Raw genomic sequence first — 23797 nt, 5'->3', positions numbered from 1 at the left:
TACAAAACAGTACAACGGTTGGGCTAACGCTAATTGTAGAGCAGCATATCCTGTGTTAGGCTGTGGGTGAACGGCTTACCCTAACCCTAACCCATTCACCTTGGACCGCAGATCATAATCGTGTAATAACCCTGTAATAGAGAGGATATAAACATCTTATAGCACATGCATAGCAAGCTGAGATCAGATGAATACTGCCACATTAACAACAACCTGTAACTATCTGGACTGAAAAAAACTGCTGTTTATAGCCCCTAAATAGTGACTGTTATATATAACTTCACAATGCTAGAATTTCCAATTCTAATTTAACTGCTTTTAAACTTATTAGATTATATTCAATGGAAGTTATATTTTAATTCAGCAGAATATAGGAAAATTATTTATTTTCATTGAGCCAAATCTTTTTTCTGGTGGAGCCCTTTTCTATTTTAACAGCCCTATTTTAGCATTAACATTCTTTCATTTCAACTCAAATAATGCACGATTCGTTTTTCTAGCATTTTCTTCTCCGTTTCTCATCTGACTTAAGAATTGACTCTCATTTAAAAATATATCTTCATAATAAGTCTTTAAATAATTCTCGTGTCAGAGAAAAAAAAACTGCTTTTACTTTAAATACAATAAGTGTAAAATGAGAACAATTTTTCCTGTGACAAATTAAGTCGTTTTTTTTTTTTTTCCAGCTCGTTCTCATCGTTGGCAGGAAAAGCATATGTGACTCAACTGCCATGTGACACTGTCATTAGGCACAGAATTTCTGTGTGTGGGACGCGAGAGAGAGAGAGAGGTTGCACTGTTGCCTTCCAGAATAAACGTTGCCTTTTTAATGTTATTTTCGACGCGGTACCGAACCCCTGGTGCTTTCCCACCGCTCACATTCCGCCTGCGTTGGTCACCGGCACGCTCCCCGACAAAGCCTTGTGCACAGAGCCGTCTATAAATACCGGAGCATTAGCGGGTTTTCATACCGCCGGTTTGCTGGCGCTCGTTGCTCTGAGAGAAACTCGTGTGCGCTGTGAACAGAAAGGGGCTCTCTGACAGACATCTCAGAAAAACCTCAATGGAAGTCCGGCTCCCCCCAGGAAAGAGCGGGGGGAAAAACAGACATGGTTTTTTTTCACATACTATGACAGACGTGGTTTTTTCCTCATTCGCTTCCCCCCTCCCCCCCCCCCCCCCCCCGTTAGAGCTGTGGCACAACGATAGCGCCGGCTGATTAGGCTCTGATTGGGCGCTTTTAATAAACGTCGCGGCGGGGCGCGCGGGAACGCGGGGCGCTAACCGGCGCTAACCGGCGTGGCGTCACGCGGCGTTTCATTAACTCCGCTGAAAGGGGGCCCAGCGTGCCGCCATTATGGGGGCCTCTCAGATCCTGCGCCGCGCGGGGCCCCTCCTCTGTTTACACCCCTAATGGGCGGACGGACGGGCGTGGGGGGGACTGGGGGGTGAGGAAGAGGGGGGAGGGTTAGGGTGGTGTGGAGAGGAAAGTACAAAACGCTATCGCCGTTATCTCCCATCAGCTCATTTCAGTAAACGCGAGGAAGTCTGTTTGTGATCCGCCTCCCTCCAACGTTTTTTTCCCTCCTTTTTTTTTTTGCGCCGTTTTCATGTGGTGACAGATTAATCTGCGGGGGAGTGTCACACAATAAAACCTGCTCTGCTGTAGATGAGAAAAAGAATATATATAGATACTTATATATATATATATATATGTATTCCTTGTCCGTTGTTGCAATAAGACGCCTGATGGCCCTGGTCAACAGTGTTGATGCCCAGCGTTCCTTCCTCATTATGGTAACATCAGTCACAACAGGTGCTCATCAAAGGCTCAAACCTCGCAATGTACAACATATTGCACCAAAACAACCTTAAAATAAATAAAAATGGAAGCACAGTATCCGTGATTTATTTCAGTAATGCAATTTGAGCATGCTCTATTTCTAACAATGTTCTGTTAATGTAAAGGCAAAAAAGCTTTTTTCTTTTTGGGATGGAACAAATTAAGCGAGTAAATGCACCAGCCTATCAATGCATTTCACTAGTAGGCTGTTCCTAGTATGCATCAGCATACAACAGGTTAAACCAGGTTTAATGCTCCTTTCTTTCAGGATTCTTCCTCATTTTAATTCCTTTTCCACCGCAGGAGAGTCGGTGCCGGTTGAGGTGAGACGCACCTCTCACTCTCAGTACCAGCGGGAGCCTTATGAATACCTATCAGAACTCTGCCCATCTTTAGCTTGTCGGAACTTTTGAGGGAAGCCAACTGATAAATTTTCTAAATTTACCGTAGGGGTCAAGCGACACTAATGCATCACCGCGAGTGGAAGAGAGTAAGCAATTACGCCGTCTGTGGCCAATTAGCATTACCTCTGATTTTTCATCTGCCGGTCGCCGTGACAAAGTGTTAATAACGAGAAGCGAGACGGCAGCGAGAGTTCTCCTCAGACCTGACAGGGACGCCGTCCCGCTCGTCTGCTCTGCCAGGTTCTCCTCGCTCCTATCACCGCACAGCAGGGATCCCCGCTAACCTTTCTGAAATGAAACTTTTCCGGAGCGCATTACCCGCCCCCCCCGCCCCCCCCCCCCCAAAAAAAAGGGCGGTATTTTAATGGCAGTTAAAGGCGATTAATAAGAAGGGCAACTTGCTGCGAGAGGAATTAATTAGGTGTCTGGTTTTTATGACGGGCCGGGATTCATAAACACGGGCGCGGGCGCTGCGCGGAATAAATTGGCGCTGCCGACGGCGCGGGGGGGCGTTCGGGCCGAACCGCGGGACGCCGGCGGGACAGATGCCGCGGGCCGAGAGCCGCTATTTATGTACCGCCCGTAAAAACCAAAAAAACCCGGGTTTTTATTACACGCGCTGGCGGGAGAGCCGTCCGGCATCGAAAACCAGGCGGTGACTGGCGCTGTTCCCCCCCGGCGTGACCGCCAAGCCGCGCTACTCCCGCTCCGCCCCAAAACCGCGGGACCCCGTCCGAGAGTCGTCCGGCCGCCGGAGTGGGGCGGGGAGCGCGGTCCCCCACGTAGCACCGCTCCCCACAGGAGGACCCGAAAACCCCACATCCCGACCTTTAACCCTCCACTGCCTTCCCTGTAGCTATGGAACCCCTGGCCGCTTCTTTTGCCTACATGACCGTCCCTGCAGGTGGAGCAGTGAACAAGGACTCTCCCCATTGGCTCACCGTACCCCCCCTGTACCACCCCGACCCCCCCTTCTCTTCCCTGCTGCCCGGGCAGAGGGGATTTGTTCTCTCACCATGGCAACAGGCTCATTATTCAAGAAGGACTCTGCTGAGATGCAAGGCCACGGCAGACAGAGAGAGAGAGAGAGAGAGAGAGAGGCCCACAGCGCCAGCACATGCACAGCCAGGGCGAGTGAGAGCGCCATCCTTTCCCACACCGAGGTCAAAGGTCGCAGAGAAGGGAGCCACAGCTGTGGTCCCATCAATAGAGAGGAGAGTCACAGGTGTGGTCCCATCAACAAAACGCCCAAGTTTCATCACGGTGCCGTCCCAGAGTTATAGCAGCGAAATGCAGAGCTCCCCACACATCACACTGAAACTCCTGCCCTATCCACACCATCAGATCTCCCCACACTTCACACTGAAACTCCTGCCCTACCCACACCATCAGATCTCCCCACACTTCACACTGAAACTCCTGCCCTACCCACACCATCAGAGCTCCCCACACTTCACACTGAAACTCCTGCTCTCCTCCACACCATCAGATCTCCCCACACTTCACACTGAAACTCCTGCCCTCCTCCACACCATCAGAGCTCCCCACACTTCACACTGAAAGCCCTGCCCTCCTCCACACCATCAGAGCTCCCCACACTTCACACTGAAACTCCTGCCCTCCTCCACACCATCAGAGCTCCCCACACTTCACACTGAAACTCCTGCTCTCCTCCACACCATCAGATCTCCCCACACTTCACACTGAAACTCCTGCCCTGCCCCACACCATCAGATCTCCCCACACTTCACACTGAAAGCCCTGCCCTCCTCCACACCATCAGAGCTAGGCAGAGCCCCAGCAGACAGGCGGGTGCTTATGAATAGTCATTAGCAGGTAGGTCTGTGAGTCGTTTGGTTCTGATTCTGCTCACTGTTGATATGCAGGGGAACACTGCAACAGCCCGGCAGACCATGAATATTCAGAGGGGGTTCATCAGCAGACCTTTCTGAGCAGCGACAGGAACTCTTTAGCGGGAACAGGAAGGACTGAGGAATGTGGCATCTTTCTAGCTTCTAACAGTCTCTGATTCAGACGGTGGGTGAATCACCTATTTAATGGCTGAATGAATATGGTGTCGGTCATCACCAGCTATACACACAAGATCTATTTTCTCTGGCATGATACAGTGCTTCTGGAAAGCTGATGACCAGCATACGTTCATGATGTGACGTGGTTCTCACAAGTTGACAGCTCGACTGTGTATGTAGCCACAGTTGTGGAAGGTAGGAGGGAGCTATGTGGCAGCACAGGGTTATTATTTATTAATGTCAGGTTCCCATGGCTTGGCTACTATAAAATCTGAATGAGATATGAATACCTACATGAAATAAGGTGTTTTGGGCATTGGTTTTTATTTTATTGTTTTTTTTTATAGTCTAGCTGCTGGACACACACCAAAATGCCCCCTCGCCCCCTGCTTATCAGAGGTGAAAACATCAGGTTCAGAAAGTAAAAGTCCTCCCCAGTATTTTGCTTCAGTCACCTGGATTTGCTAATTAGCACAATTCATCAGCCAGGAGGTAGAGCTAATTAGTGAAATCGGCCGTCTGAGTTCACGGGTGGAAGGAATACATGGCAGGACTTTTAAACTTTCTGACCCCGGGACTTTCCCACCTCTGGTGTTTTTTAATGTGTCCTTGCCCCACACCAGGTGAAAAATATTGTTTATTTACTGCAGGTTTAATACATTTAAATAAAAATAAAAAACAGTTATAAAAACAATAACAAAAATATACACATAATACTATACTGTGTGAGGCATATACTGCTGCCAGCAGGGTTCTCTACAAGTGAGAGCACTACTCATATGCAACACACATTTGTAAATATGTTGTGTGCGGGTCAAAGGTCAGATTGACCTCTGGTCTGCGTTTGATTGGACGGGACAGCCATGGCTCACCTGCGCTGCCTGGGCGCTCGTTAGCCTCTCTGTCACTGACTTGAACACGGCCGTGTGCTTCTGCTTGTACGGCTCCTCCAGCGTTTTCTCCACCTGCGGACAGCAGGGGGCGCCAGAGCGGTTCAGTGTGCTGCGCTGTGTGCATCACACTCAGTCAGACCTTCGTTGTTAAATCAATTGTTACGGAGCATGTGTGGTCCCTACTGTATACCTGTCAGCTTTGAGTTAACCTTGATATCTTTGCTGTTTCAAGACCAATCTCAATGCTGTTTCGCAGGTGGACTACAATCCCCATGGACTCGCCAACTACCAAGCTTGGTTTAGCTATGTTATACCATTACCATGTTGTGGATACCCATAAAAACTTAGCTTAAGATACTGAATCAACACATTGGACATTGTGCTGTGTACACATCTAGGCTGAATGCATCATGGACTCTGATTGGTCCCGAGGTGTTTGTGGGCGGGGCCTGAAGATCGGGCCCTACCCGGTACTGCGCGGGCCCCGGGAGCTCCGCCTCCTCCCTCTTGACGAAGGCGGGGTTTCTCTGGGCTCGAGACCCGAACCCTCCCTTCTTGTTCCTCTCCAGCAGCGCCCTCCTCAGGCTGTCCTGGGCCATGCCGTAGTCGAACACGTTGTACGCCCCCGGACCTGGGGGAGGACCGACAGAGCAAACTCAGCGGTTCGGCAGCGGAATGGGGGGGGGGCAAAAGAGGGGGGGGGGGGGGGGTGGAGAGCGGCTGGAGGAAACGGGAGAGGCGATAAGGCCTCGGACAGGAAGTTGAAGGTTCAGGCAGACAGGAAGTGGAGCTACGCACCGGGCGTGGGCGATTTGCCGGTCGGGGGAACGAAGCGCACGGCCGTCTGGCCGAAGGGGCTCCTCTTCGGCCCCGTGGTCTTCTTCAGCGCGTCCAAGGCCGAGCGCGGGTCCTCGTACAGGCCAACAGGGGGCGCCGCCTCCTTCACTGGGATGAACCGCTGGGAGGGGGAGAGGTGGGGGGTCAGGAGATCGCTGGTGATACTTGGTCCTGTTCAGTTCAGAGCAGCATGAGAGTAATTGGATGGATGACATGACATAGAAAACTGGATAAATGTACAATTGGAATGGAACATGCATTTGCTGTGTGAAAACCTATGATGCATGGGTTTGCAAAAGCTAATGCAAAAGCTATGAGACAGCACGCTCTCTCATTATCGGATTGAGTGCAGTGGCCTGCTCGATATGGTGCGTCCCTACGGTGCTTCGCTGCATGTGTTGTATAGGAAAATGAACATGAGCTGTGACATGGAGGAGATGAATGGCGTTAATACAAAGCAGTACTCTTTCAAAGACACCCGGTTCAGCCGCACGCTCTCCCGCAACCATGGAGTCGCCATGGAGACCACACACACATAACATTCCTTCCTCTGAGCTTTCCACCGCAGAGTTCTGGTCATTGTCCACGAGCTAAGGCGTCCCAGGTAAGGGAAGATTAAATAGCGGGGGACCGAATTTTCATTGACAAAAAAACGTAGGCTTTGTGCATCTTTGAACATCTTGTTTTTTTGCAGACAGTCTTGGTCTTGGTCCCTCTGAGACTGAAGCTCTTGCCCTCACGGCCTGATGTCAGTTACGCTTCCTTTAAAAAGAACACATCGCATGTACATAAGCCTATCAGGGGCTTTCGATTCCAGATGCTGAAAGTCAAACCAGTTCAGAGGAACACTCCAGGATGCTGAAACGTGGTTTCACTGGGTCCATTTTTCAGGAGGCCATAGAGGACCAGGGGAGGTGTGTCACACGGACGTTACTTGCGTGTATTACTTCCTTGTCGCTCAGTTCCAGAGCTGTGCGTTTCAGTCTGGACCGATCCTGTCGGATCGCGCTGAAGACCAGGAAATTTCCTGTCAGCAGGCCCGTCCCAGAAGCGTCTGACGAGCGAGTCCTGAATGCATCTGATTTGTGATCATCGGCTGATAAAATACACAGGAGAGCGACTTATTCCCCACTCTTTCTGTTACCCACCTTACCCCCATCGCTTCGGGGGGGGGGGGGGGGGGGCACTGGAGGCGTGGCTGGGGGGCAGGGTCAGATCTGCCGTTCCATGTGGAGCCATGGGGCTCTAAAACAGCCCCAAAAACAAAATTTCTGAAATTTCAAGAATTTCCGCACACGGCCCTAGAAACTGGAGCGCAGCTTTCATATTGAAATGCGTCTCCTTGGTCCCTTTCCTGTCTGCGTCTCGGCTGGGGAATCTGCTCTTTAATGCGCCGGGCCCCCGTTGTGAGGGGATTTGGGTTGGTGGGGGATGTTTTTAGAGCCTTATAAGCCTCAAATGAATGTTTTCTTATATAGATGGTGTTTAAGAAAGTCAGTTATAATCCATGCCTTTTTTTCCTCATAAAAACAGGTGTCTAAGAGAACTCTCTGAAACATGGCTAAGTAACAGATGTCAGTGCTTTAATATATATACATATTTCTTTTTTTTTGTTTCTGAAAACCATAAGGTGCACACATATAAATATACTTTTTTCCACACTTCACCTGGTTCAATCTCCGGAGGATTTTGGTTCAGTGCCCAGGCAAGTCATAACATCTCCCTTAACGGCAGAACCCAACGCCTGACCGTCTGGCTCTCAGGGCGCACGAAGGCGAATTGGTTGCCGTGGCGTTGTGACAGACCGGCTTCCTGTCCCGACAGCGCATCGCACGTCAAACCGCGCGAGCCACCTCCCTGTCCCCCTCTCGCCTCCCGCCGGCTCGGTGCTGTCAATCTCCCGAACCCGGCCTTGGTTACACGCTCGTACAGAGCTCTCACAAGCCACCGCTGCGTGCGGGAGAGCCGGAAAACGTGCTAACGTGCTAACGTGCTAACGTGCTAACGAGACGGTCGCCGCCGGCGGGGTCGCGGAAGACTACGTCCTTTACCTGAGCCTGGAAGAGGAAGGGGGGGTTGGCGGCGGGGTCCTTTTTTCGGCTGCCCGTCCTCTCAAACTGGCTCTTGATGTTGTATTGCCCGGGACCCGGGACGCCCTGTGGATTTAGGAGAGAGAGAGAAAATTTTAAATAAAAAAAGGAAAAATAAACGAACGAGGCGATAGCCACTGCCGCCGTTGTTCAGTTCAGATGGGGGGGAGGAGAGCCGTTCTCGGGTACTCTGCCGTGGGGGGGTGGGGGGCGGAGGTGAGCGGGGTCGAGGAAGCAGATGAAGACTCAATTATGAAGACGGAGAGCCTGGGAGTCGCAGGCGGAGGGGGAGAGAGGTGTGGAAGCGGGCCCACCGCGCGCGGGTCAGGCAGCGCACACCGCTGTGATGGAGGACATTAGGGTGAGCCTCGCCTGCGCTGACCTTCGACCCCCTCTCTGGGAGAGACCGTCCCCGCCCGTCCGAGCGGGCCGCTGCGTGATGTATAGTCAATTAGAGCACGCAAGACCGATGTGCTTCTGGGACAATTACAGCCGGGCCACACGGGGGGGGGGGGACAAATTTACACAGGCGCGTGCACACGAGCAAGCACACACACTCACACGCTAACACAACATACACACATACATGCTAACACAACATACACGCATACATGCTCACACGCTAACACAACATACACACACACACGCTCACACAACATACACACTCACACGCTCACATGAGCACACGCTAACACAACATACACACACACACACTCACATGAGTACACGCTAACACAACATACACACACACACCCTCACATGAGCACACGCTAACACAACATACACGCACACACGCAAGCAGGCCGACACAAGCTTGAGGTACTCTGACTGTTAGCCATAACAAGCCTCAAGGTGTCCATTGGGATCATTTGAAATCGGCTTAATGCGTGTGATCTTTCTACACGTTTAATGTGTACATTCTTACATTGTTAATGAACGGATTAGTACGTTCAGTGACAAAATATAGCGGTATTGACTGAATAATCGAGACGACTCACACGGTCGTGTGCAAGTCCATAAAATGTGGCCGATTTAAATCCAATTCAATTTCAATCAGATTTAATTAAACACATTTGCATGCAATCAGCATAAATTGTGGCTTCACACTGTTCACCCCGGTTAAGTTAACTAGATAGACATTACCACCGATTTTACAGTAGAAGAGTGTTTTCAAGTAAGGGTATTAACGTCATTGGTGGGTCTGAAAAAAGTTTATATTTAAAAAAAGAAAAAGATATTGAAGAAGGGCCAAGCTGTACAATATTTATGTATGAATGATACACTTATTAATCAACATTACCATTCACGAATGAGAAGTTTCTTTTACTAAAATATTTTGTAAAAGGTTTACAGTCTCTTGTGGCCCACTTTTATATATTCATAAAAAGTCTGTTAACAAAGACTCAAGGTTGTCCTGTCTTTTACTGAATCCACTATCCGTGCCGTGTGTCCCCTCCAGCACACCGTAGCCTTGTGAAAGAGTGCTGTGAGGAGATAGCGCCGGAGGGCCCGGAGAGGTGGACTGGGCTCACTGTTTTTGTGAAGCCGCAGACTGGGGTCCCACGCTGGGGGGGGCGCGTACGTGTCTGACGGTTAGCGCGCGCGGGTGCGACGTTGGGGGCGTGTCCTCCAGGAGGCCGTTTGGTGGTCGCAGCGCTGATAATGACCCATCTGCTGGCGGCCATTATCAGACCCTCTCTAATGATGACGGATGCCCGGCGCGGGGTAGGCCGACCGGGGGGGAGTGGGGGGGGGGGGCGGCCAGTAGGGGGGCAGCCAGCGGGGGGCTAATGACGCACCTCCAGGCCAGCGCCCCCCCCCCGTGACGGATAGACAGCGGGGCTACGCGCACCTGGGGTCCATACCACCCCGTGGTCTCTCCGAATCGAGCTCAGGTTGAGAGAGACCCGCAGCTGCTCTTCGGCTCCCTCTGCAGGTCACGGCGGGCAGCAGCACAAGGCGCTGACGCAAGGGCTCGTGACCTCCCGATCCCACACACCCGACGACCTCTCTCTCTCTCTCTCCCTCTCTCTCTCTCTGAAACCCAGACATGCTAACCAGGACTAATAAAACAACCCCCAGTACTAATACTGACTCAGCCATTCAACACTCGAGCCACGCACGTCAATAACAAAAGCACAGAAACATCGAGTGCATTGGGGTCAATGATGTCCACCTACGTACACGTAGGTAAGTCATTAAAGGTCTGGATTGATTGAAATAAATAATACAGGGCGGTTCTGTCTGATCGTTGAGTTTTGGTGCCCTCTAGTGGCAGAATGTTTTCTCCCATTCGTGTGCCAGTCCTGAAGACGCAGAGCTGCCTGTTTAATGACGGCGGAATTATCAGAAGGAACCGGGCGTAAACATCTCACACGAAAACAGGAATGGATTTCCTGGAGAAATATGCCCCCTGAAAATGCCTGAAAATAACTCTGATCGCACATCGCATCCATACACAAAATGCCGGCTCAGTTCTTCATTTCATCCTATGAAGGATGGAGGTGTTAGATGTGGAATATGTCACACTCCATGAAGATTCTGCTTATGGACCTTAGGCACACAAAGCGTATTTTCACCCTGTAACCAAGGCTGTGAAAGATGCACCTACACATACAAGTTAATCACAGGTGCATCACTGACCTTAATGAAGGAGGACAGAGGTAATTTAATCAACAGTTTCGCTACGTTAAGAGACCTGAAACTGACTTCGGATCATTCTTGATCACAAAAAAATAAATAAATAACAGGAGCTTGTCGTCTCGCAAGTGCACTGACCTCACTTGCACTGACACGGCGATAGCGAATCACATTTAGCTTTGAAAAGCCCCGTCAAATTTCTCGGCTGTCAGCAGGTCATCCGTCAAGGCCGGAGCCTTGGACAGATCGCAGCGCACATCAGACGTGTGAAACACAGGGGAAAATTGCCCGGTAAAGAGACGCTGATTACCCCGGGGGTAATTACACTCGTATCTCTCCGCGCAGCTGGGAGAGGGACACGGTGCGACGCAGATGAACGACCGCCCGCTCTCTAACTTTGACTTCCTTCGGCAGGACAGAGGAAAAAACACAAGGCCCTAGAGACTCGCCGCCCCAGCGCACGGACCGCGCCACGCCCCGCTCTGCCGGAGAGCTGCAGGGAAGCCCGTCCCCCCTCCCTGGATCATTCCGGAGTCGCCACCTCGGTCCTTCAGGAAGCGCCCTTTTCGGTTTCATCGTCCCTGACATTTTCTGATCAGAGACGAACGCGTCACGCGAGCGGGGGGGGGGGGGGTCGGAGGGAGCTGGCAGGGAGCGAGGAAGAGGAGGGAGAAAAGGAGGTGAGGTTCTCCTCTCTGTGGAGCTGGCTGGGCACCTCCTGGCCCCGCCCCGGCTCGGCCGCTGGGTTGTGGTGCGCGCTGTTGCCGGGGCACAGAATAGCTTAACGACTCGCTTCCAGCGAGCTCAGCGTACGCGTGGCCCGGAGCGCAGCTCGGCCAGCCCTGCGGGGTCGCCGATATTACAGACAAAACCCTCGCGGCCCCTCCGGGCAATTTCAGAGAGCGCTGGCGCATCAGCAGTCCCTGTGTTAAGAGGCAGAGAGTCATTCTGTTTTTTTAAAAAAAATAAAAAATCAGGGAGGCTTACATACACGCATCAAGCTTCACGTTTTAGCATCTGCTCCTTTTGTTTAAGCTTTCCTCTCTTTGTTACGAAAGAACGGTGTTCGCACAAACCACAAGCTTAACCACAGGGTAGACGGATGAAAAGAAGAATGAAAAGCAATACGAATACCTGAACAATAGACGTAACAAAAGCAGACACAGAGGAGCAAACATAAAACCACAATCTGAACAAACGCAGACTCCACACTGGTTACTCCACACCACTGTCGTTGTTAACCAGGAAGGAATTTCAGGGGAGCGACAGAGGAATGCTCTAGGCTCTATCAAAGGCATAAAAATATAAAGACTTCAGTGTGATGATAAATGGAAAAGGACTACTGTCTACACAAAGCTATGTCATGTAGATCATTGATCAAATGAGAAGGAAGCCAAAATATTTCATGCTAGATTGACTTGTGAGTTTCGTTGTGTCACTCATGTAACACCAACAGTAAATGCAAAGTATTAAACCCATTTTTTTCCCCCCTAAATTCTGGCTTGGTTTTATTTCTCTTACGTGCTGATGCAATCATTGCATCCTACTGTGTTCCAAGAGTTCATTTCAATCTCTAGGGGGTCAGGGAAAAAAACTTTATAAACAAACAGTTTTTTTTCCTTCCCCCAAGATTGGCATAAGTGTCCTTGTTTATTTTTATTTCAACTTGAAAATGCCCTCTCTGAAATGCTATGTGACAGCCTGATTATAACTGCCGTTATACAACATAAATATTGATTGAGTGAGACTAAACTGTAGTGACTCTCTGTAAAGGGCAAATCTGTGCCGTTCTACGCAGGTTTCTCCGCTCTCCTAAAATGGCTGCCATTTATTCGCCCTCTTCCTGAAGCGAGCCTGAGGAAGCACGCATCGGTCTGAAAAGCCTTTCTGCATACTAAGCAGAGTTCAGGTAGCCACAGCCACTGATTGGCTGCCAGTTGTCTGTCTGTGGAGAGGGCTGGGGAGAGGGTTGGGTGGAGGGGGCTGGGAGGAGAGGGTTGGGTGGAGGGTTAGGCGGAGAGGGTTGGGTGGAAGTTTGGGGAGGAGAGAGTTGGGTGGAGAGGGTTTGGGTGGAGGGCTTGGGGGAGAGGATTGGGTGGAGAGGGTTTGGGTGGAGGATTGGGAGGAGAGAGTTGGGTGGAGAGGGTTTGGGTGGATGGTTTGGGGGAGAGGGTAGGGTGGAGGACTGGGTGGAGAGGGTAGTGCGCCACGAGCACGTCCTCACCTTCTTCTCCTCCCGCAGCGTCAGCATCTCGGGGTAGCGCGGCAGGACGAGCTCGGCCCTGCTCCTGGACTCCTTCTTCACATTGACGTTCTCGTAGAGGACGCCGTGATTCCTGTCAGGGGGGAAGCGGGAGAGGCATCAGCCCCCGACTGCGCGGGCCGAGGGGAAGGAAGCCGTCTTACGTCGATCATCGTTAACCGAGACAGCGCCTGGTATGCACGTGGGGGGTCTGGGGGGGGGGCGCGGAGTGGGGGGGTGGGGGGATGGTGATTTACACGTCCTGTCTCCTGCCTCCATTACGGAAAGTGGGGGGCGGGACAGGTGGGGGGAGTAGGTGTCCTCCCTCCTGCTGAGTAGTTGATGATCTTCAGATAACCGTCCAGGGAGGAAGCTACGTGCGCTCAGTGCGATCCGTCCTCTATAACCGTGTAAAAGTACTCCGGAAAAGTGCCTTATAGACACATCAAAACTCTTCACTTCCTTTTATCCCTGTTTTTACCCCTGTTTTTACCTAATGAAACTTGAATCGTGTTTCTTGGAGAGGCTAAACATCAAGTCATCTTAAAAATATTAGACGTGCTGAAATGAACATGACTAACTCCACAGAAACAGTATTAAAGACTGTGTGAGTTGTTATATATGAAGTGTGAGCGTCTCTCATTGGTTCAGCTGCTATGATTTTGGACCTACGATGTGTACGATTGGGTAGTCACAGTTGTGGGACTGTGCGCGGGGAGAGACAGGCACGACTCACTCTTCAGGACTGTACTCCCCCGGTCCGGGGCCCTCGGACACCCGCGCCTCCCCCCGCCTCCCCGTCATCTTCCCAAAATGCACCCCTCTGTACTTCTGGGAGGAGGAGCTCTCGGCCTGGGAGAGAAAGTTTTGAGAGAGACAAGGAGAGGAGAAAGAAAGGTTCTCGTCATCTGCGCGCTCTAATTAGCGTTCCGGAATTGGTAGGCCCTCAAGGAATCCCGGGACTTGATTTACGGGCTCAGAGATGTTTGTCCGGGAGTTATTAAAAATGACCTCCAAAGGCCCGCTCGCAGGACACGGGCCTACCCAGGCCCTGTGGAAGTTTCTCCCGCACTGTAGCTGATGTCAGGCCTACATGCAACAGCCTCTAACACGCTAATACAGAGCTGAATCAGAGACTTCAGCTGACACACAGACATCTGCCATCAGTCCCAATGCAACAAAACATTATATCATCTTTAGTCATCCCAATATGTTCATTCATAAATTAATTCATTCAATCATTCATTATCTATACCCGTTTGTCCTGGTCAGGGTCGTGGGGGTTGCTAGAGCCTATCCCAGCGTGCATTGGGCAAGAGGCAGGAATACACCCCTTGTAGAAGTCATGACATTTTCTTATGTCATAATTGGCAAAAAGTCACACCTGGCTGTCTGTGCATAAGTCGCAGGTACATTTAAAAAATTAAAAAATTTAAAAATCATCAGGATCACATCGAAATTTGCATATCTGGAAAGCATTCCACCTCATACAGGATGATACAAAGATGCAAGCAACCACGGTGGGTTTAGTGATTGGCAGAAAGGTGAATCAGAAGGGACTAATTAAAATGGTTGTACGCCTAACTTGGGAATACAGGCTTCTGGGGACGTATCAAAAGACCAAAACATTCGTTAAATTTTTGAACATCTATCAGAAGGTCTTTATTAAGCAACGTTTGCTGTCACACGGTGTTTCTGAGATCCAGCTAGTTTACATTCAGCGTCTGCTCGCCGCAAAGCCTGTTGGCATTTGTAGTAAGACTCAGGGGCGCCGTATCTCCCCTATGCTCAAACGTGTAATAAAGCTGATCAGTGGGGCTGGATTAGAAAATCAATCACAGAAGCAATCGCCGTGGGAACGCTGGAGTGACAGGTCTGTTCCAACAGTCTTCTGTCAACAGCATTAGGCCAACATATATATGCAGACAAACACACACAAACACACACACACACAAACACACACACACACACACACACACACACGCACACACACACAGGCACACACACACACACACACGCACACACAGGCACACACACGTGCATACAGACACACATTTCACCCTAACACACACGCTCAGCTCTTTTTCTTGCCCGTATGATCAGAACCTACTTTCTCAAAGTGCAGATTGATTGGCCCAACACAGCCCCGGTGGATGTGTACTAGCAGCCAATGACTTTAACAACTTCCGCGGCTGTTAGGAGTCATTCAGTCCAATGAGCATTTAACAAAAGTTGATTCATTGTCATCCTCGATTAGGAGCGCTTCCAAAATTCCTGTTTGCCAGGGTCTGCATTTTTCAAAAAATAAATAAATGCAATCAGACGGCTACTTAACTGTACGACCCAGGAAACTTTCAGGTAAAACTTGCATCTATCAGAAGATTAAAAGCCTTTAAAAGACAAAGAGGGAGGGGAAGGAAGACAGAAATAAATTGATGCACTCTTTATAACCCTAAATCACGGAGGCTCTTTCCGCAAAGTGTTGACACAACCTACCTCAAGGACGCCGTTGACTCGGGTAGTCATTAGCAAATGAAATATGGTTTAATTGAAGGCAAGACCAGCCGGCGCTGCATTATTTTAAGTGAATATTGTAATATAACTTGAGGAATAATTACTAATGGTCCCCCGTGTCGACATCAGAATGGATGAACGTGGCACGTTGTGACTTTTAGAAGTGCTGCTCCCATCATTACGAATGGAAATAGATTCTGGGAGAATTAAGAGGTCCAATCATGCATAAGGTCAACTGCAAACTACTGCAAACAGCACTCACAGTTATCCCATCAACAATGCACACACAGACTGTCTCTCCCCCGTCTCGCTCTCCCTCTCTCTCTCTGCTTCCCCCTCTCTCTCCACCTCTCTCTCTCCCACTCTTTCTCTCTCTTTCTCACATTAATCCTTAATTCTGTACTCAAGACCTATTTGCAATAGAAATATATGTCAATGATACAAGTGTATGTGCGTGCGTGTGCATGTGTGTGCATGTGTGTGTGCATGCGTGTGTGTCTGTGTGTATGTGCGTGTGTGTGCGTGTGTGTGTGTGTGCGTGCGTGTGTATGTGTGTGCATGTGTGTGTGCATGCGTGTGTGTCTGTGTGTATGTGCGTGTGTGTGCGTGTGTGCAAACGTGTGTGTATGCGTGTGCATGTCTGCATGTGTGAGCGCGTACATGCATGCTCTGCTCTTACCACCAGAGGGCAGTAGTAAGCCGGCCCCAGCGTGTCGTCCTTGGGAGGCAGCGGTTGCCGGTGGAGGATCCCCTGGTCGCTCTCCTCGTATCCGAAGGCCTGTCCTGGGGACGGGATGGAGGGGATGTCCGGCTGCCTCAGGCTCTTCAGCAGGTTGGACACGCCCTGCGCCCGTGTCACAGAGAGCAGGTCAAGCGCTGGAGATTTCCCCTGCACAGCTTAAACACAGGGGCCTTTCCCACAAACCACTGCAGGCCTGGGGACAATGCGCTGGAGATTTCCCCTGTACAGCTTAAGCACAGGGCCCTCTCCACAAACACTGCAGACCTGCGGCCAATGTGCTGGAGATTTCCCCTGCACAGCTTAAACACAGGGCCCTTTCCACAAACGCTGCAGGCCATCACAGTCAAGGGAGCCTAAAATAACAGAGGGGCATACCCTTTTGCCCGGCCTCCTCCCCGTTCGGTTGCCCTCTGTGGGGCGGTCCTGCAGGACGTCGTACGCTCCCGGCCCAGGGATCTCCGAAACCGTGTCCTCAAAACGCCGTGACCGATTCTGAAGGCTCTGTCCGCCCAGAATTCGACTCTGAAACATTCGGGTCAAAACCCTCTCAGATTATTACCATTAGGCCAGTTATGATTCTCCTTTTTTTTTTTTACTTCTAATGTTTTTAAGATGACGTGATGTTTTTTGACATGATAGAGCCATTCAGAAAGCAATTTCATTTTGAAAACTTCTATATGTCCCTAGAGATGACATGACAAAAGCTCATATTTAGCATTGCACAAACGATTGAATTTATAATACATGTAACAGCAGAGCACTTCAGATAAGGCCGGTAAATAATGAGACGGAGGGGAATTATGGGACAGAGGATACCTTCACAGGGCTGGTGTCGTACTGCCCAGGTCCAGGGGATGCCATGTCATTCTCAGACATTTGAAAAATGGTCTCTCTGCAGGCCAGCGACATGAATGGAGCATAGCAGTCTGCAAAGCATCACAAATACCTGTCAGTGGCATAGTCATAAATTACATTTCTCAGGAACAAAAAAACTCAAACTTAGTGCCTCAGGGGGGGGGGGGGGGTGAGGTCAAGTCCAAGTAGTTTGGATGCAATTTCCAAATTTTTATGTTTTCATTGTAGCAATTCTTAGAGTCTTGGCCGGCAAACAAGAACCTCTTATCGGCTTAGAGATGATGATGCAGCCCATTAGACCATGTTCCTCCAGATTAGGTAAAGGCTCCGCATTAGCTGGATATCAGCAATATCATTAAAAACAATGTTCCTGACATGGATGATAAAATGTGCAAATCTTTAAAAATTCCTTTCCAAAGCAAGGCAAAAACCTGTTTAACACACACACACACACACACACACACACACACAGTTACTGCGTTACTGTTTTTGTATGTTATCCAGATTCATTGTTGTTGTTACTTCTTGCATGTTGCCGTGTTCCTTTCTCTGATCCAACAAGCTTTGGCAAAACAATTGTACGAATTTGTCAGGCCAACGAAGCATTGGGAATTTAAATGAATTAAGAGAGAGAGAGAGAGAGAGAGAGATGAAAAGAAGATTAGCACTTTACCTGGTTTGTTAGCCTGCCTTTGATTGATCTCATAGGAGCCTGGTCCCACATTAGCTGCAGTGCCTCCTGTTAGTACGTAGGTAACCCTAGGGGCTCTTGCATACATTTTTTTATTATTAAATTTTATATTAACTACCTATGTAAAATAAACACCTCGCAACAAAACATAAATAAATAAAAATGAACAATAATTTGTAAACCTGACAGTGATACACTTGTCGATGTTTAATACTGATATTAAATTATTCTTTAGAGTAAAAACGATACCAGTGTAATAAAAAGTGGGTATATGTTTAAAGAGAGAGATCAGATAAGGTCCTCCTAAGGTTTATCTTGCTGGAACGCCGTGCTCGCGGCGGCTGTAATGTTGTTTCACTTGTACGTCGTTGCCTGGACACCGCGCACGTCTGCTTTGTTTGACACATTCCACGTTTGCGTGGTGTGCACAGAACTGCGGTGGTGTGACAGACCCAAATGGCGGTGTTCCCTAGCCACGGATTTATCTGTTAATGATGCGTGTTGTCCAAGACAATACGGGTAACAGCGCTGTCCAAGTACCCAATGTACGTAGTGAGCGCGCACGCGTGCGCCGCGCTATATATAACTTTTTATGTATCTCTCTGCAACTTCTCTAAAGAGAATGTGCTTGAGCTCTTGGCATAGCAAGCGACTTTACACACACGCGCACACATCACGAGGAACGTGTCCGGTAGGCTGTTTTGTGAGACACGCTCTCGATATAAATATTACCATGTTTTAAAAATGATATTTCACTTCCAAGTTTTTTGTCTAAACGGTTTCACATTTTTTTTCCTTCATTGTCACAAATTGTGGTTGCGATGGAAGTAAATGTCAAACCCGATCCAAATTCAGGTAGTACACACGGGCCATTGCGCAACTGTCCGAAAGTTAGACTGGTGTGTTTGGAGTGTTCATCCACTCCCTGCACACATGCCAGACAAGTCACAAATAGCTGTACAGTCGACTTGCATGTCACACTTTTGCATGTGCTATTATTCTAAACCCCCACCAGGGGTTGCCATTTACGCACGAACAACTTTTTTCGAATTTCCTGAGCACTGGTTAAAAACGGCATATCAGAACATGCCCGATCGACAATTTTTGTGTGAAAATTGTTCTTTTTTTTGGCCATTATCTGTTTATTTAAATGAATTCTAATATAAAGAATCTAAGATGAGTCAATACTGGTATTCGTTTGTTAAACTGGGTCGAGTCACATATTTCCAATAAGCAGGACTTTCTGCCTCAAAACATGTTTGTTAGACATTGGTGTTACTGTTGTCTGTTGGTTTTCAATTGACCTCAGGGTTAGCTATGACCGTAACGCACAATACCGCTGGTTTTCATCGCCAAGATCGTTTGTAAGAAGCAAGCTATATTTGCGCTCATACACAATAGCCACGGGAGAATATTCCATCACCTGGCAACAGTGATCCTAGGTTAACCCCCGGGGGCAGATTATGTTTAGGGCACGGAAATGTTGCTCTGTTTCGTACCCAAGTACTGAATGCTGCTTTCATTAGAGATTTAGAATTTCACCGTGGAGAATGATTTATTGTACTATTTATATATAAACATATGAAAGTTGTAAAGACGGGTATATTTTCAAATGTAGGCAGCACATGTGATGCATGTAGCCTATTCCATATAAGTTGATTTTATTTTAACATGCATTTTCTTTTTCATAATGTATAAAAGTTACAGGGAATTATGAGAGATAGTTTTGCTGTCAAAAGTAACTTCATTTTCTTTCTCCTCTTGTCTCCTCATACTGTTTGTCTTCCCCATGTTCCGTGGCAATTATCCCCCGTTGGAAGGTTTGATGCCTGTGGTCAGATATAGTGCTGTAATTCTGTAGCTGTAGGTACAGTACAATTACTTTACAGACGCATACTTTTGGTTCTAGATATCCAGCTTTGAAAAAGAATGTAGCTGTTATCTAAGTCTATGAAAGACGTGTGCCGAGAGCAGGCCAAAGAAAAATGCCATTGTCATATCTCTTGAAGAAAAGAAAAAAAGCCCCTTCAAATCCTCGCAACATATATTTTTCATGAGACTTCTTTCGGAATGTGCCAGTGCCTAATGTTGAATGTGTTTTTCTCCACAAATTTGCACCAGACTCACTTTTATCTAATGAGCCATTCTTCTTAATTTCGATTGTTTGCCATAGCACTGTGTGGTGTAGTAGTAATGATGGCTGGTACTAAAAGGACAATGTGGAAATGCAAAAATATCCTGGCTAATTTTTTTAAATGCAAGCCAATGTGACATAATCTGTCTGCCGAAGAACTGGTTTCATGGCTGGTGGAAAAGGAAAGAAAAAAGCCTTTAAATGTTATCTTTCAGTGTTATCCTGAGCTGAAATGCCTCTCATGGTGTGTGTGTGTGTGTGTGTGTGTGTGCATGCACGCACATGTGCTCAGAAGCAAGTCCACCCTGCTAACAAAGAACATGTTCTTGTTATATGCTAGCTTGTTTCCAGGACCAATATAAAACAGAATTTTTCAGCATAATTTTGCACTGAAGTTGGGGTTGAATGAGCCTAACCAGTGTGTGGCTGCAGTGAGCAGGCAGCTGAGAGCTTCCTTTAGATGAAGTGTGCTGAAGACAACAAACAGCACCTGGTGTAATTACTAATCAGTCTCACCTGGGCACACCTGCAGGACCTGTGCTCCACTACCACCCTGCCTGCCTGCCTGCTACCACACACACCCACACACACACACACACACACACACGGAAACGGGGAGCTTGTGTTTTATTGGGCACAGCACAGCAGTGTCCACTCTGGAGAAAGCACATAAATGCTCTCCTATGAGTGAAGGATTGCTGTTGGCTAGATGCATGTTCACACAACACTATGCCAATATAAAAAAATAAAAATAAATAAAAATAAAAATAAAAATAAAAATATGGTATAATATAAATACTAATATATGAACTGGCAACCTGTCTTGGGTGTATTCCTGCCTGTCGCCCAATGCATGCTGGGATAGGCTCCAGCACCTCCCACGACCCTGACCAGGAATAAGCAGGTATAGATAATGGATGGATGGATGGATGGATGGATGAATGATCTCCAGCTCATTCAGCCTTGTGTACCCTTCAGCTTACCCCGCATCGCTGTATTGCAAACGCGATTGCAGTTTGGTTTTCTTGCTTTTTACCTTTCCCGGAATTATTTCATCAGGTAATTATCATGCTGTTTTGTACATTTGTTTTTTTGTACATTTTGTTTTGCATTTAATGGAGGAAGATGCGCTGATAAATTGATTAATAAGCTCCCTTCACAGCTGCATCTATAATTATGTTTTCAAATGAGTTTTGATTCCATGTTTTTCTGTTGTTTTATAATGGCTAAGCACTGTAGGTCCCCTGGATAAGGGCTTAATAATAATAATAATAATAATAATAATAATAATAATCATCATCATCATTGCATCACTGATATCGCCTATCACCTTCTTCCTTTTCTTCTTCTTCATCATCATCAATCATTCCCTTCATCATCATCCTCTTAATGTTAATATTGTGCTAGTTTTACACAGCCCTTAAAGTGCAGATCGTTGTTTTTCTTCTCCAGGCTGATTCCCTGTATGTCCCTGGTGGTCCGATGAGTCTCAGGGGCTTAGCACGAGCTCAGCATTCTGCAGCACCACGCCGAATTACCCCGCACCTCCCCGAGCCGTCTGAACCGAGCTGGGGGGCCACTGATCTCTGCTTGGGGGGGTGGGGGGTCATTGTAGCATATGACAGAATTATCGCTCATTTCTGTCTCATCTTTATCAGCCAGAATCAAGCCCCAGTAAAACATGCCACCCTGGTGGATGTTTCTGGGCTCTTTTTATCTTGCCTTGAGTATAATTGACAGATACATTGCTAAACAATTCCACACTGTTCTCATGTTTGTATATTTTCTATATTAGTCCAAGTTATGCCATATAATGCAGACATTGCCCATGCATGCCTGTGTATGAGCGAGTGAGTCTCTGTATATCTCTGTATGTTTGTTACTGACACATGCAATCCATTTACACAGCCACTGGATATTTGCTGAAGCGCTTCAGGTTGACCATCTTGCTCAAGAATGCAATGGCAGTGCCCCATCCAGCATCTGAACCCGCAACCTCTTCAGTTACAAAAGCCCAGTTCTCTAACATCCTCTTTGCATCATAAAACCATGACAATGCTTTTATAAATATTCTAAAACAGCATTCTCAATGTACTCACATTACCACAGTATGCACTAAGGGCTGCATTCAGACCTGCACTTAAGGGCATTTTCTGTGTTGAAAGTGAGAACATTAAGCAGGAAATGCACTTGAGCGCAGATCTGGATTCAGCCCAGAGACCGTAATATAGCACCTGCCCTGCATCCAGCAAAGCATCATTCATTAATGTTAAGTTATTTATGCCAGTAAAATCTGATACAGCGCACAAACACATGGCTGCTTTCACATTCAGTATGGTCACAAGCATGTGAAGCAAATAAACTTTAATACTGACACTTTCCCCGGGGAGGCCCAGGTGCATACGGTCGCCTCATTTAGGGGCAGGACACCTGAGGGAAAGGTATGCACCTGACAGTTTCCTTCCTGCCTGATGTAATGAGAGAACAAAGGTAAAACACATGTGGCTTTGTGTGGGGAGATGTCCACAAAATAACTGAAAATTATTATTATTATTATTATTATTATTATTTAAAATAATGTACATGTCACTGAAATGTGATCAGTCTCTCTTGGACTTCAATTTCCCTGTTAACCAGGCAAGTCCTACAGGAAGGAAAGCAAGGGTTAGGTAATTTATGGTAATAAATTGTAAGAAGCAAAATTTTAAAACCAATTCTAGAATAAACTGGAAGTCTGTATTACAAGTTACAACTAAAGTTTGGGTGACGTTTATCTGAATTTTTGTCTAATGCTGTCATGGAAACTGCTGTTTACAATATCACAAGAATTATTTTTTTTATCTGTGCATTTTTCCTCCCCATGATTTTGCAGATGGATTCCTCAACCTTCCATAGAATGTTCTCCTCTGCACTACCAGAGGTGTTGTCATGGCAATGACTTGAATGTTGGCCCAAAATTCTCAACTCAATTAAATTTCAGTTCAATTCAGTTTGGAATGCAGAATGGTAACTTCAGACATCGCAATTATTACCTAAGATGTTTAGGGGGGAAAATGTTCCTCCTTCAAGTTAAATAATAATAATAATAAACTCTCCATTGCAACACATTGCCAGATAGACGTATTCTATGGAATATTCCATCTCAGCTGAATGTTCCCCCTAGAGCTCTTTAACACCTCAAAATCTTCATCGGTAACTTAAATAAATCTTGATTTAATTGTTTCTGTTATATTAGCTATCAGCCATATTGCCCCAAGGGTTTTTCAATCACAGTAAAATGTTCAGAGTTAAATCAAACCATCCAGACTACATTTGTCCCCTCTTGGACTCATATGAACTCTATTAGACTTGAATTAACACAAGACATTTTACTGTGTATATGGTTGGTAGGCCTTGAATGTCCCTGGACTGGCAGTCTGGCACCATACTGGGAATTATAATTAATGTTATATTTTGTATTTTATTCTGAGATAAGCATGAAACATCTGTTAAAGTGAAATAAACTAACAGGATCTTGTGGTGGATTACCTTTCAAACCAGCAACTACTGAGAATTTACCGGAAACACCACCCAGCAGGCTGCACGTGATGTACGCACAATGTTTCAACCGAATCCTCCCTGTATTAAACGTGTCGATGGAGAAGCTCACAGTTCAAATGAATGCAGAGAAACAATCTGACAAAAGAGCAATGACGAGCATATTCACTGTTTATTCACAGCATAAACTTGGTGTTAGGTGTGCATGTGTTTTACAGTGACAAAGAGGCAATTCCACTTAAGCTATTTATTTCGCAATATACACACCTTGCCGTTTAATTTAGCACCACTGGCCATTTACAAAGCATAGAAATGGAGTTTGTTTTTCATTTGGAATTTCAGTAG

The 23797-nt window shown here is 47.5% G+C and overlaps 1 protein-coding gene across 1 annotated transcript in view; it reads right to left on the bottom strand.

Moving 5' to 3' along the window:
• The window catches only part of stpg2 (sperm-tail PG-rich repeat containing 2), a 42778-nt gene extending 24648 nt beyond the window's left edge, over positions 1–18130 (bottom strand). Inside the window, exons 1-10 of the mRNA XM_035436457.1 lie at positions 17764–18130; positions 17052–17161; positions 16611–16757; positions 16173–16337; positions 13716–13831; positions 12962–13073; positions 8059–8163; positions 5969–6128; positions 5638–5801; positions 5150–5242 (exon numbers count right to left, since the gene is read on the bottom strand). Of these exons, the coding sequence (XP_035292348.1) occupies positions 5150–5242; positions 5638–5801; positions 5969–6128; positions 8059–8163; positions 12962–13073; positions 13716–13831; positions 16173–16337; positions 16611–16757; positions 17052–17161; positions 17764–17869 (1278 nt within the window). The 5' untranslated portion in view covers positions 17870–18130. The remainder of the gene's footprint in view (positions 1–5149; positions 5243–5637; positions 5802–5968; positions 6129–8058; positions 8164–12961; positions 13074–13715; positions 13832–16172; positions 16338–16610; positions 16758–17051; positions 17162–17763) is intronic.
• Positions 18131–23797: the final 5667 nt, after the last annotated feature.

The sequence above is a fragment of the Anguilla anguilla genome, chromosome 10 (genome assembly GCF_013347855.1).
Source record: "Anguilla anguilla isolate fAngAng1 chromosome 10, fAngAng1.pri, whole genome shotgun sequence".
In the NCBI taxonomy this organism is placed as follows: domain Eukaryota; kingdom Metazoa; phylum Chordata; class Actinopteri; order Anguilliformes; family Anguillidae; genus Anguilla; species Anguilla anguilla.
This window is presented reverse-complemented; position numbering and strand designations above follow the sequence as displayed.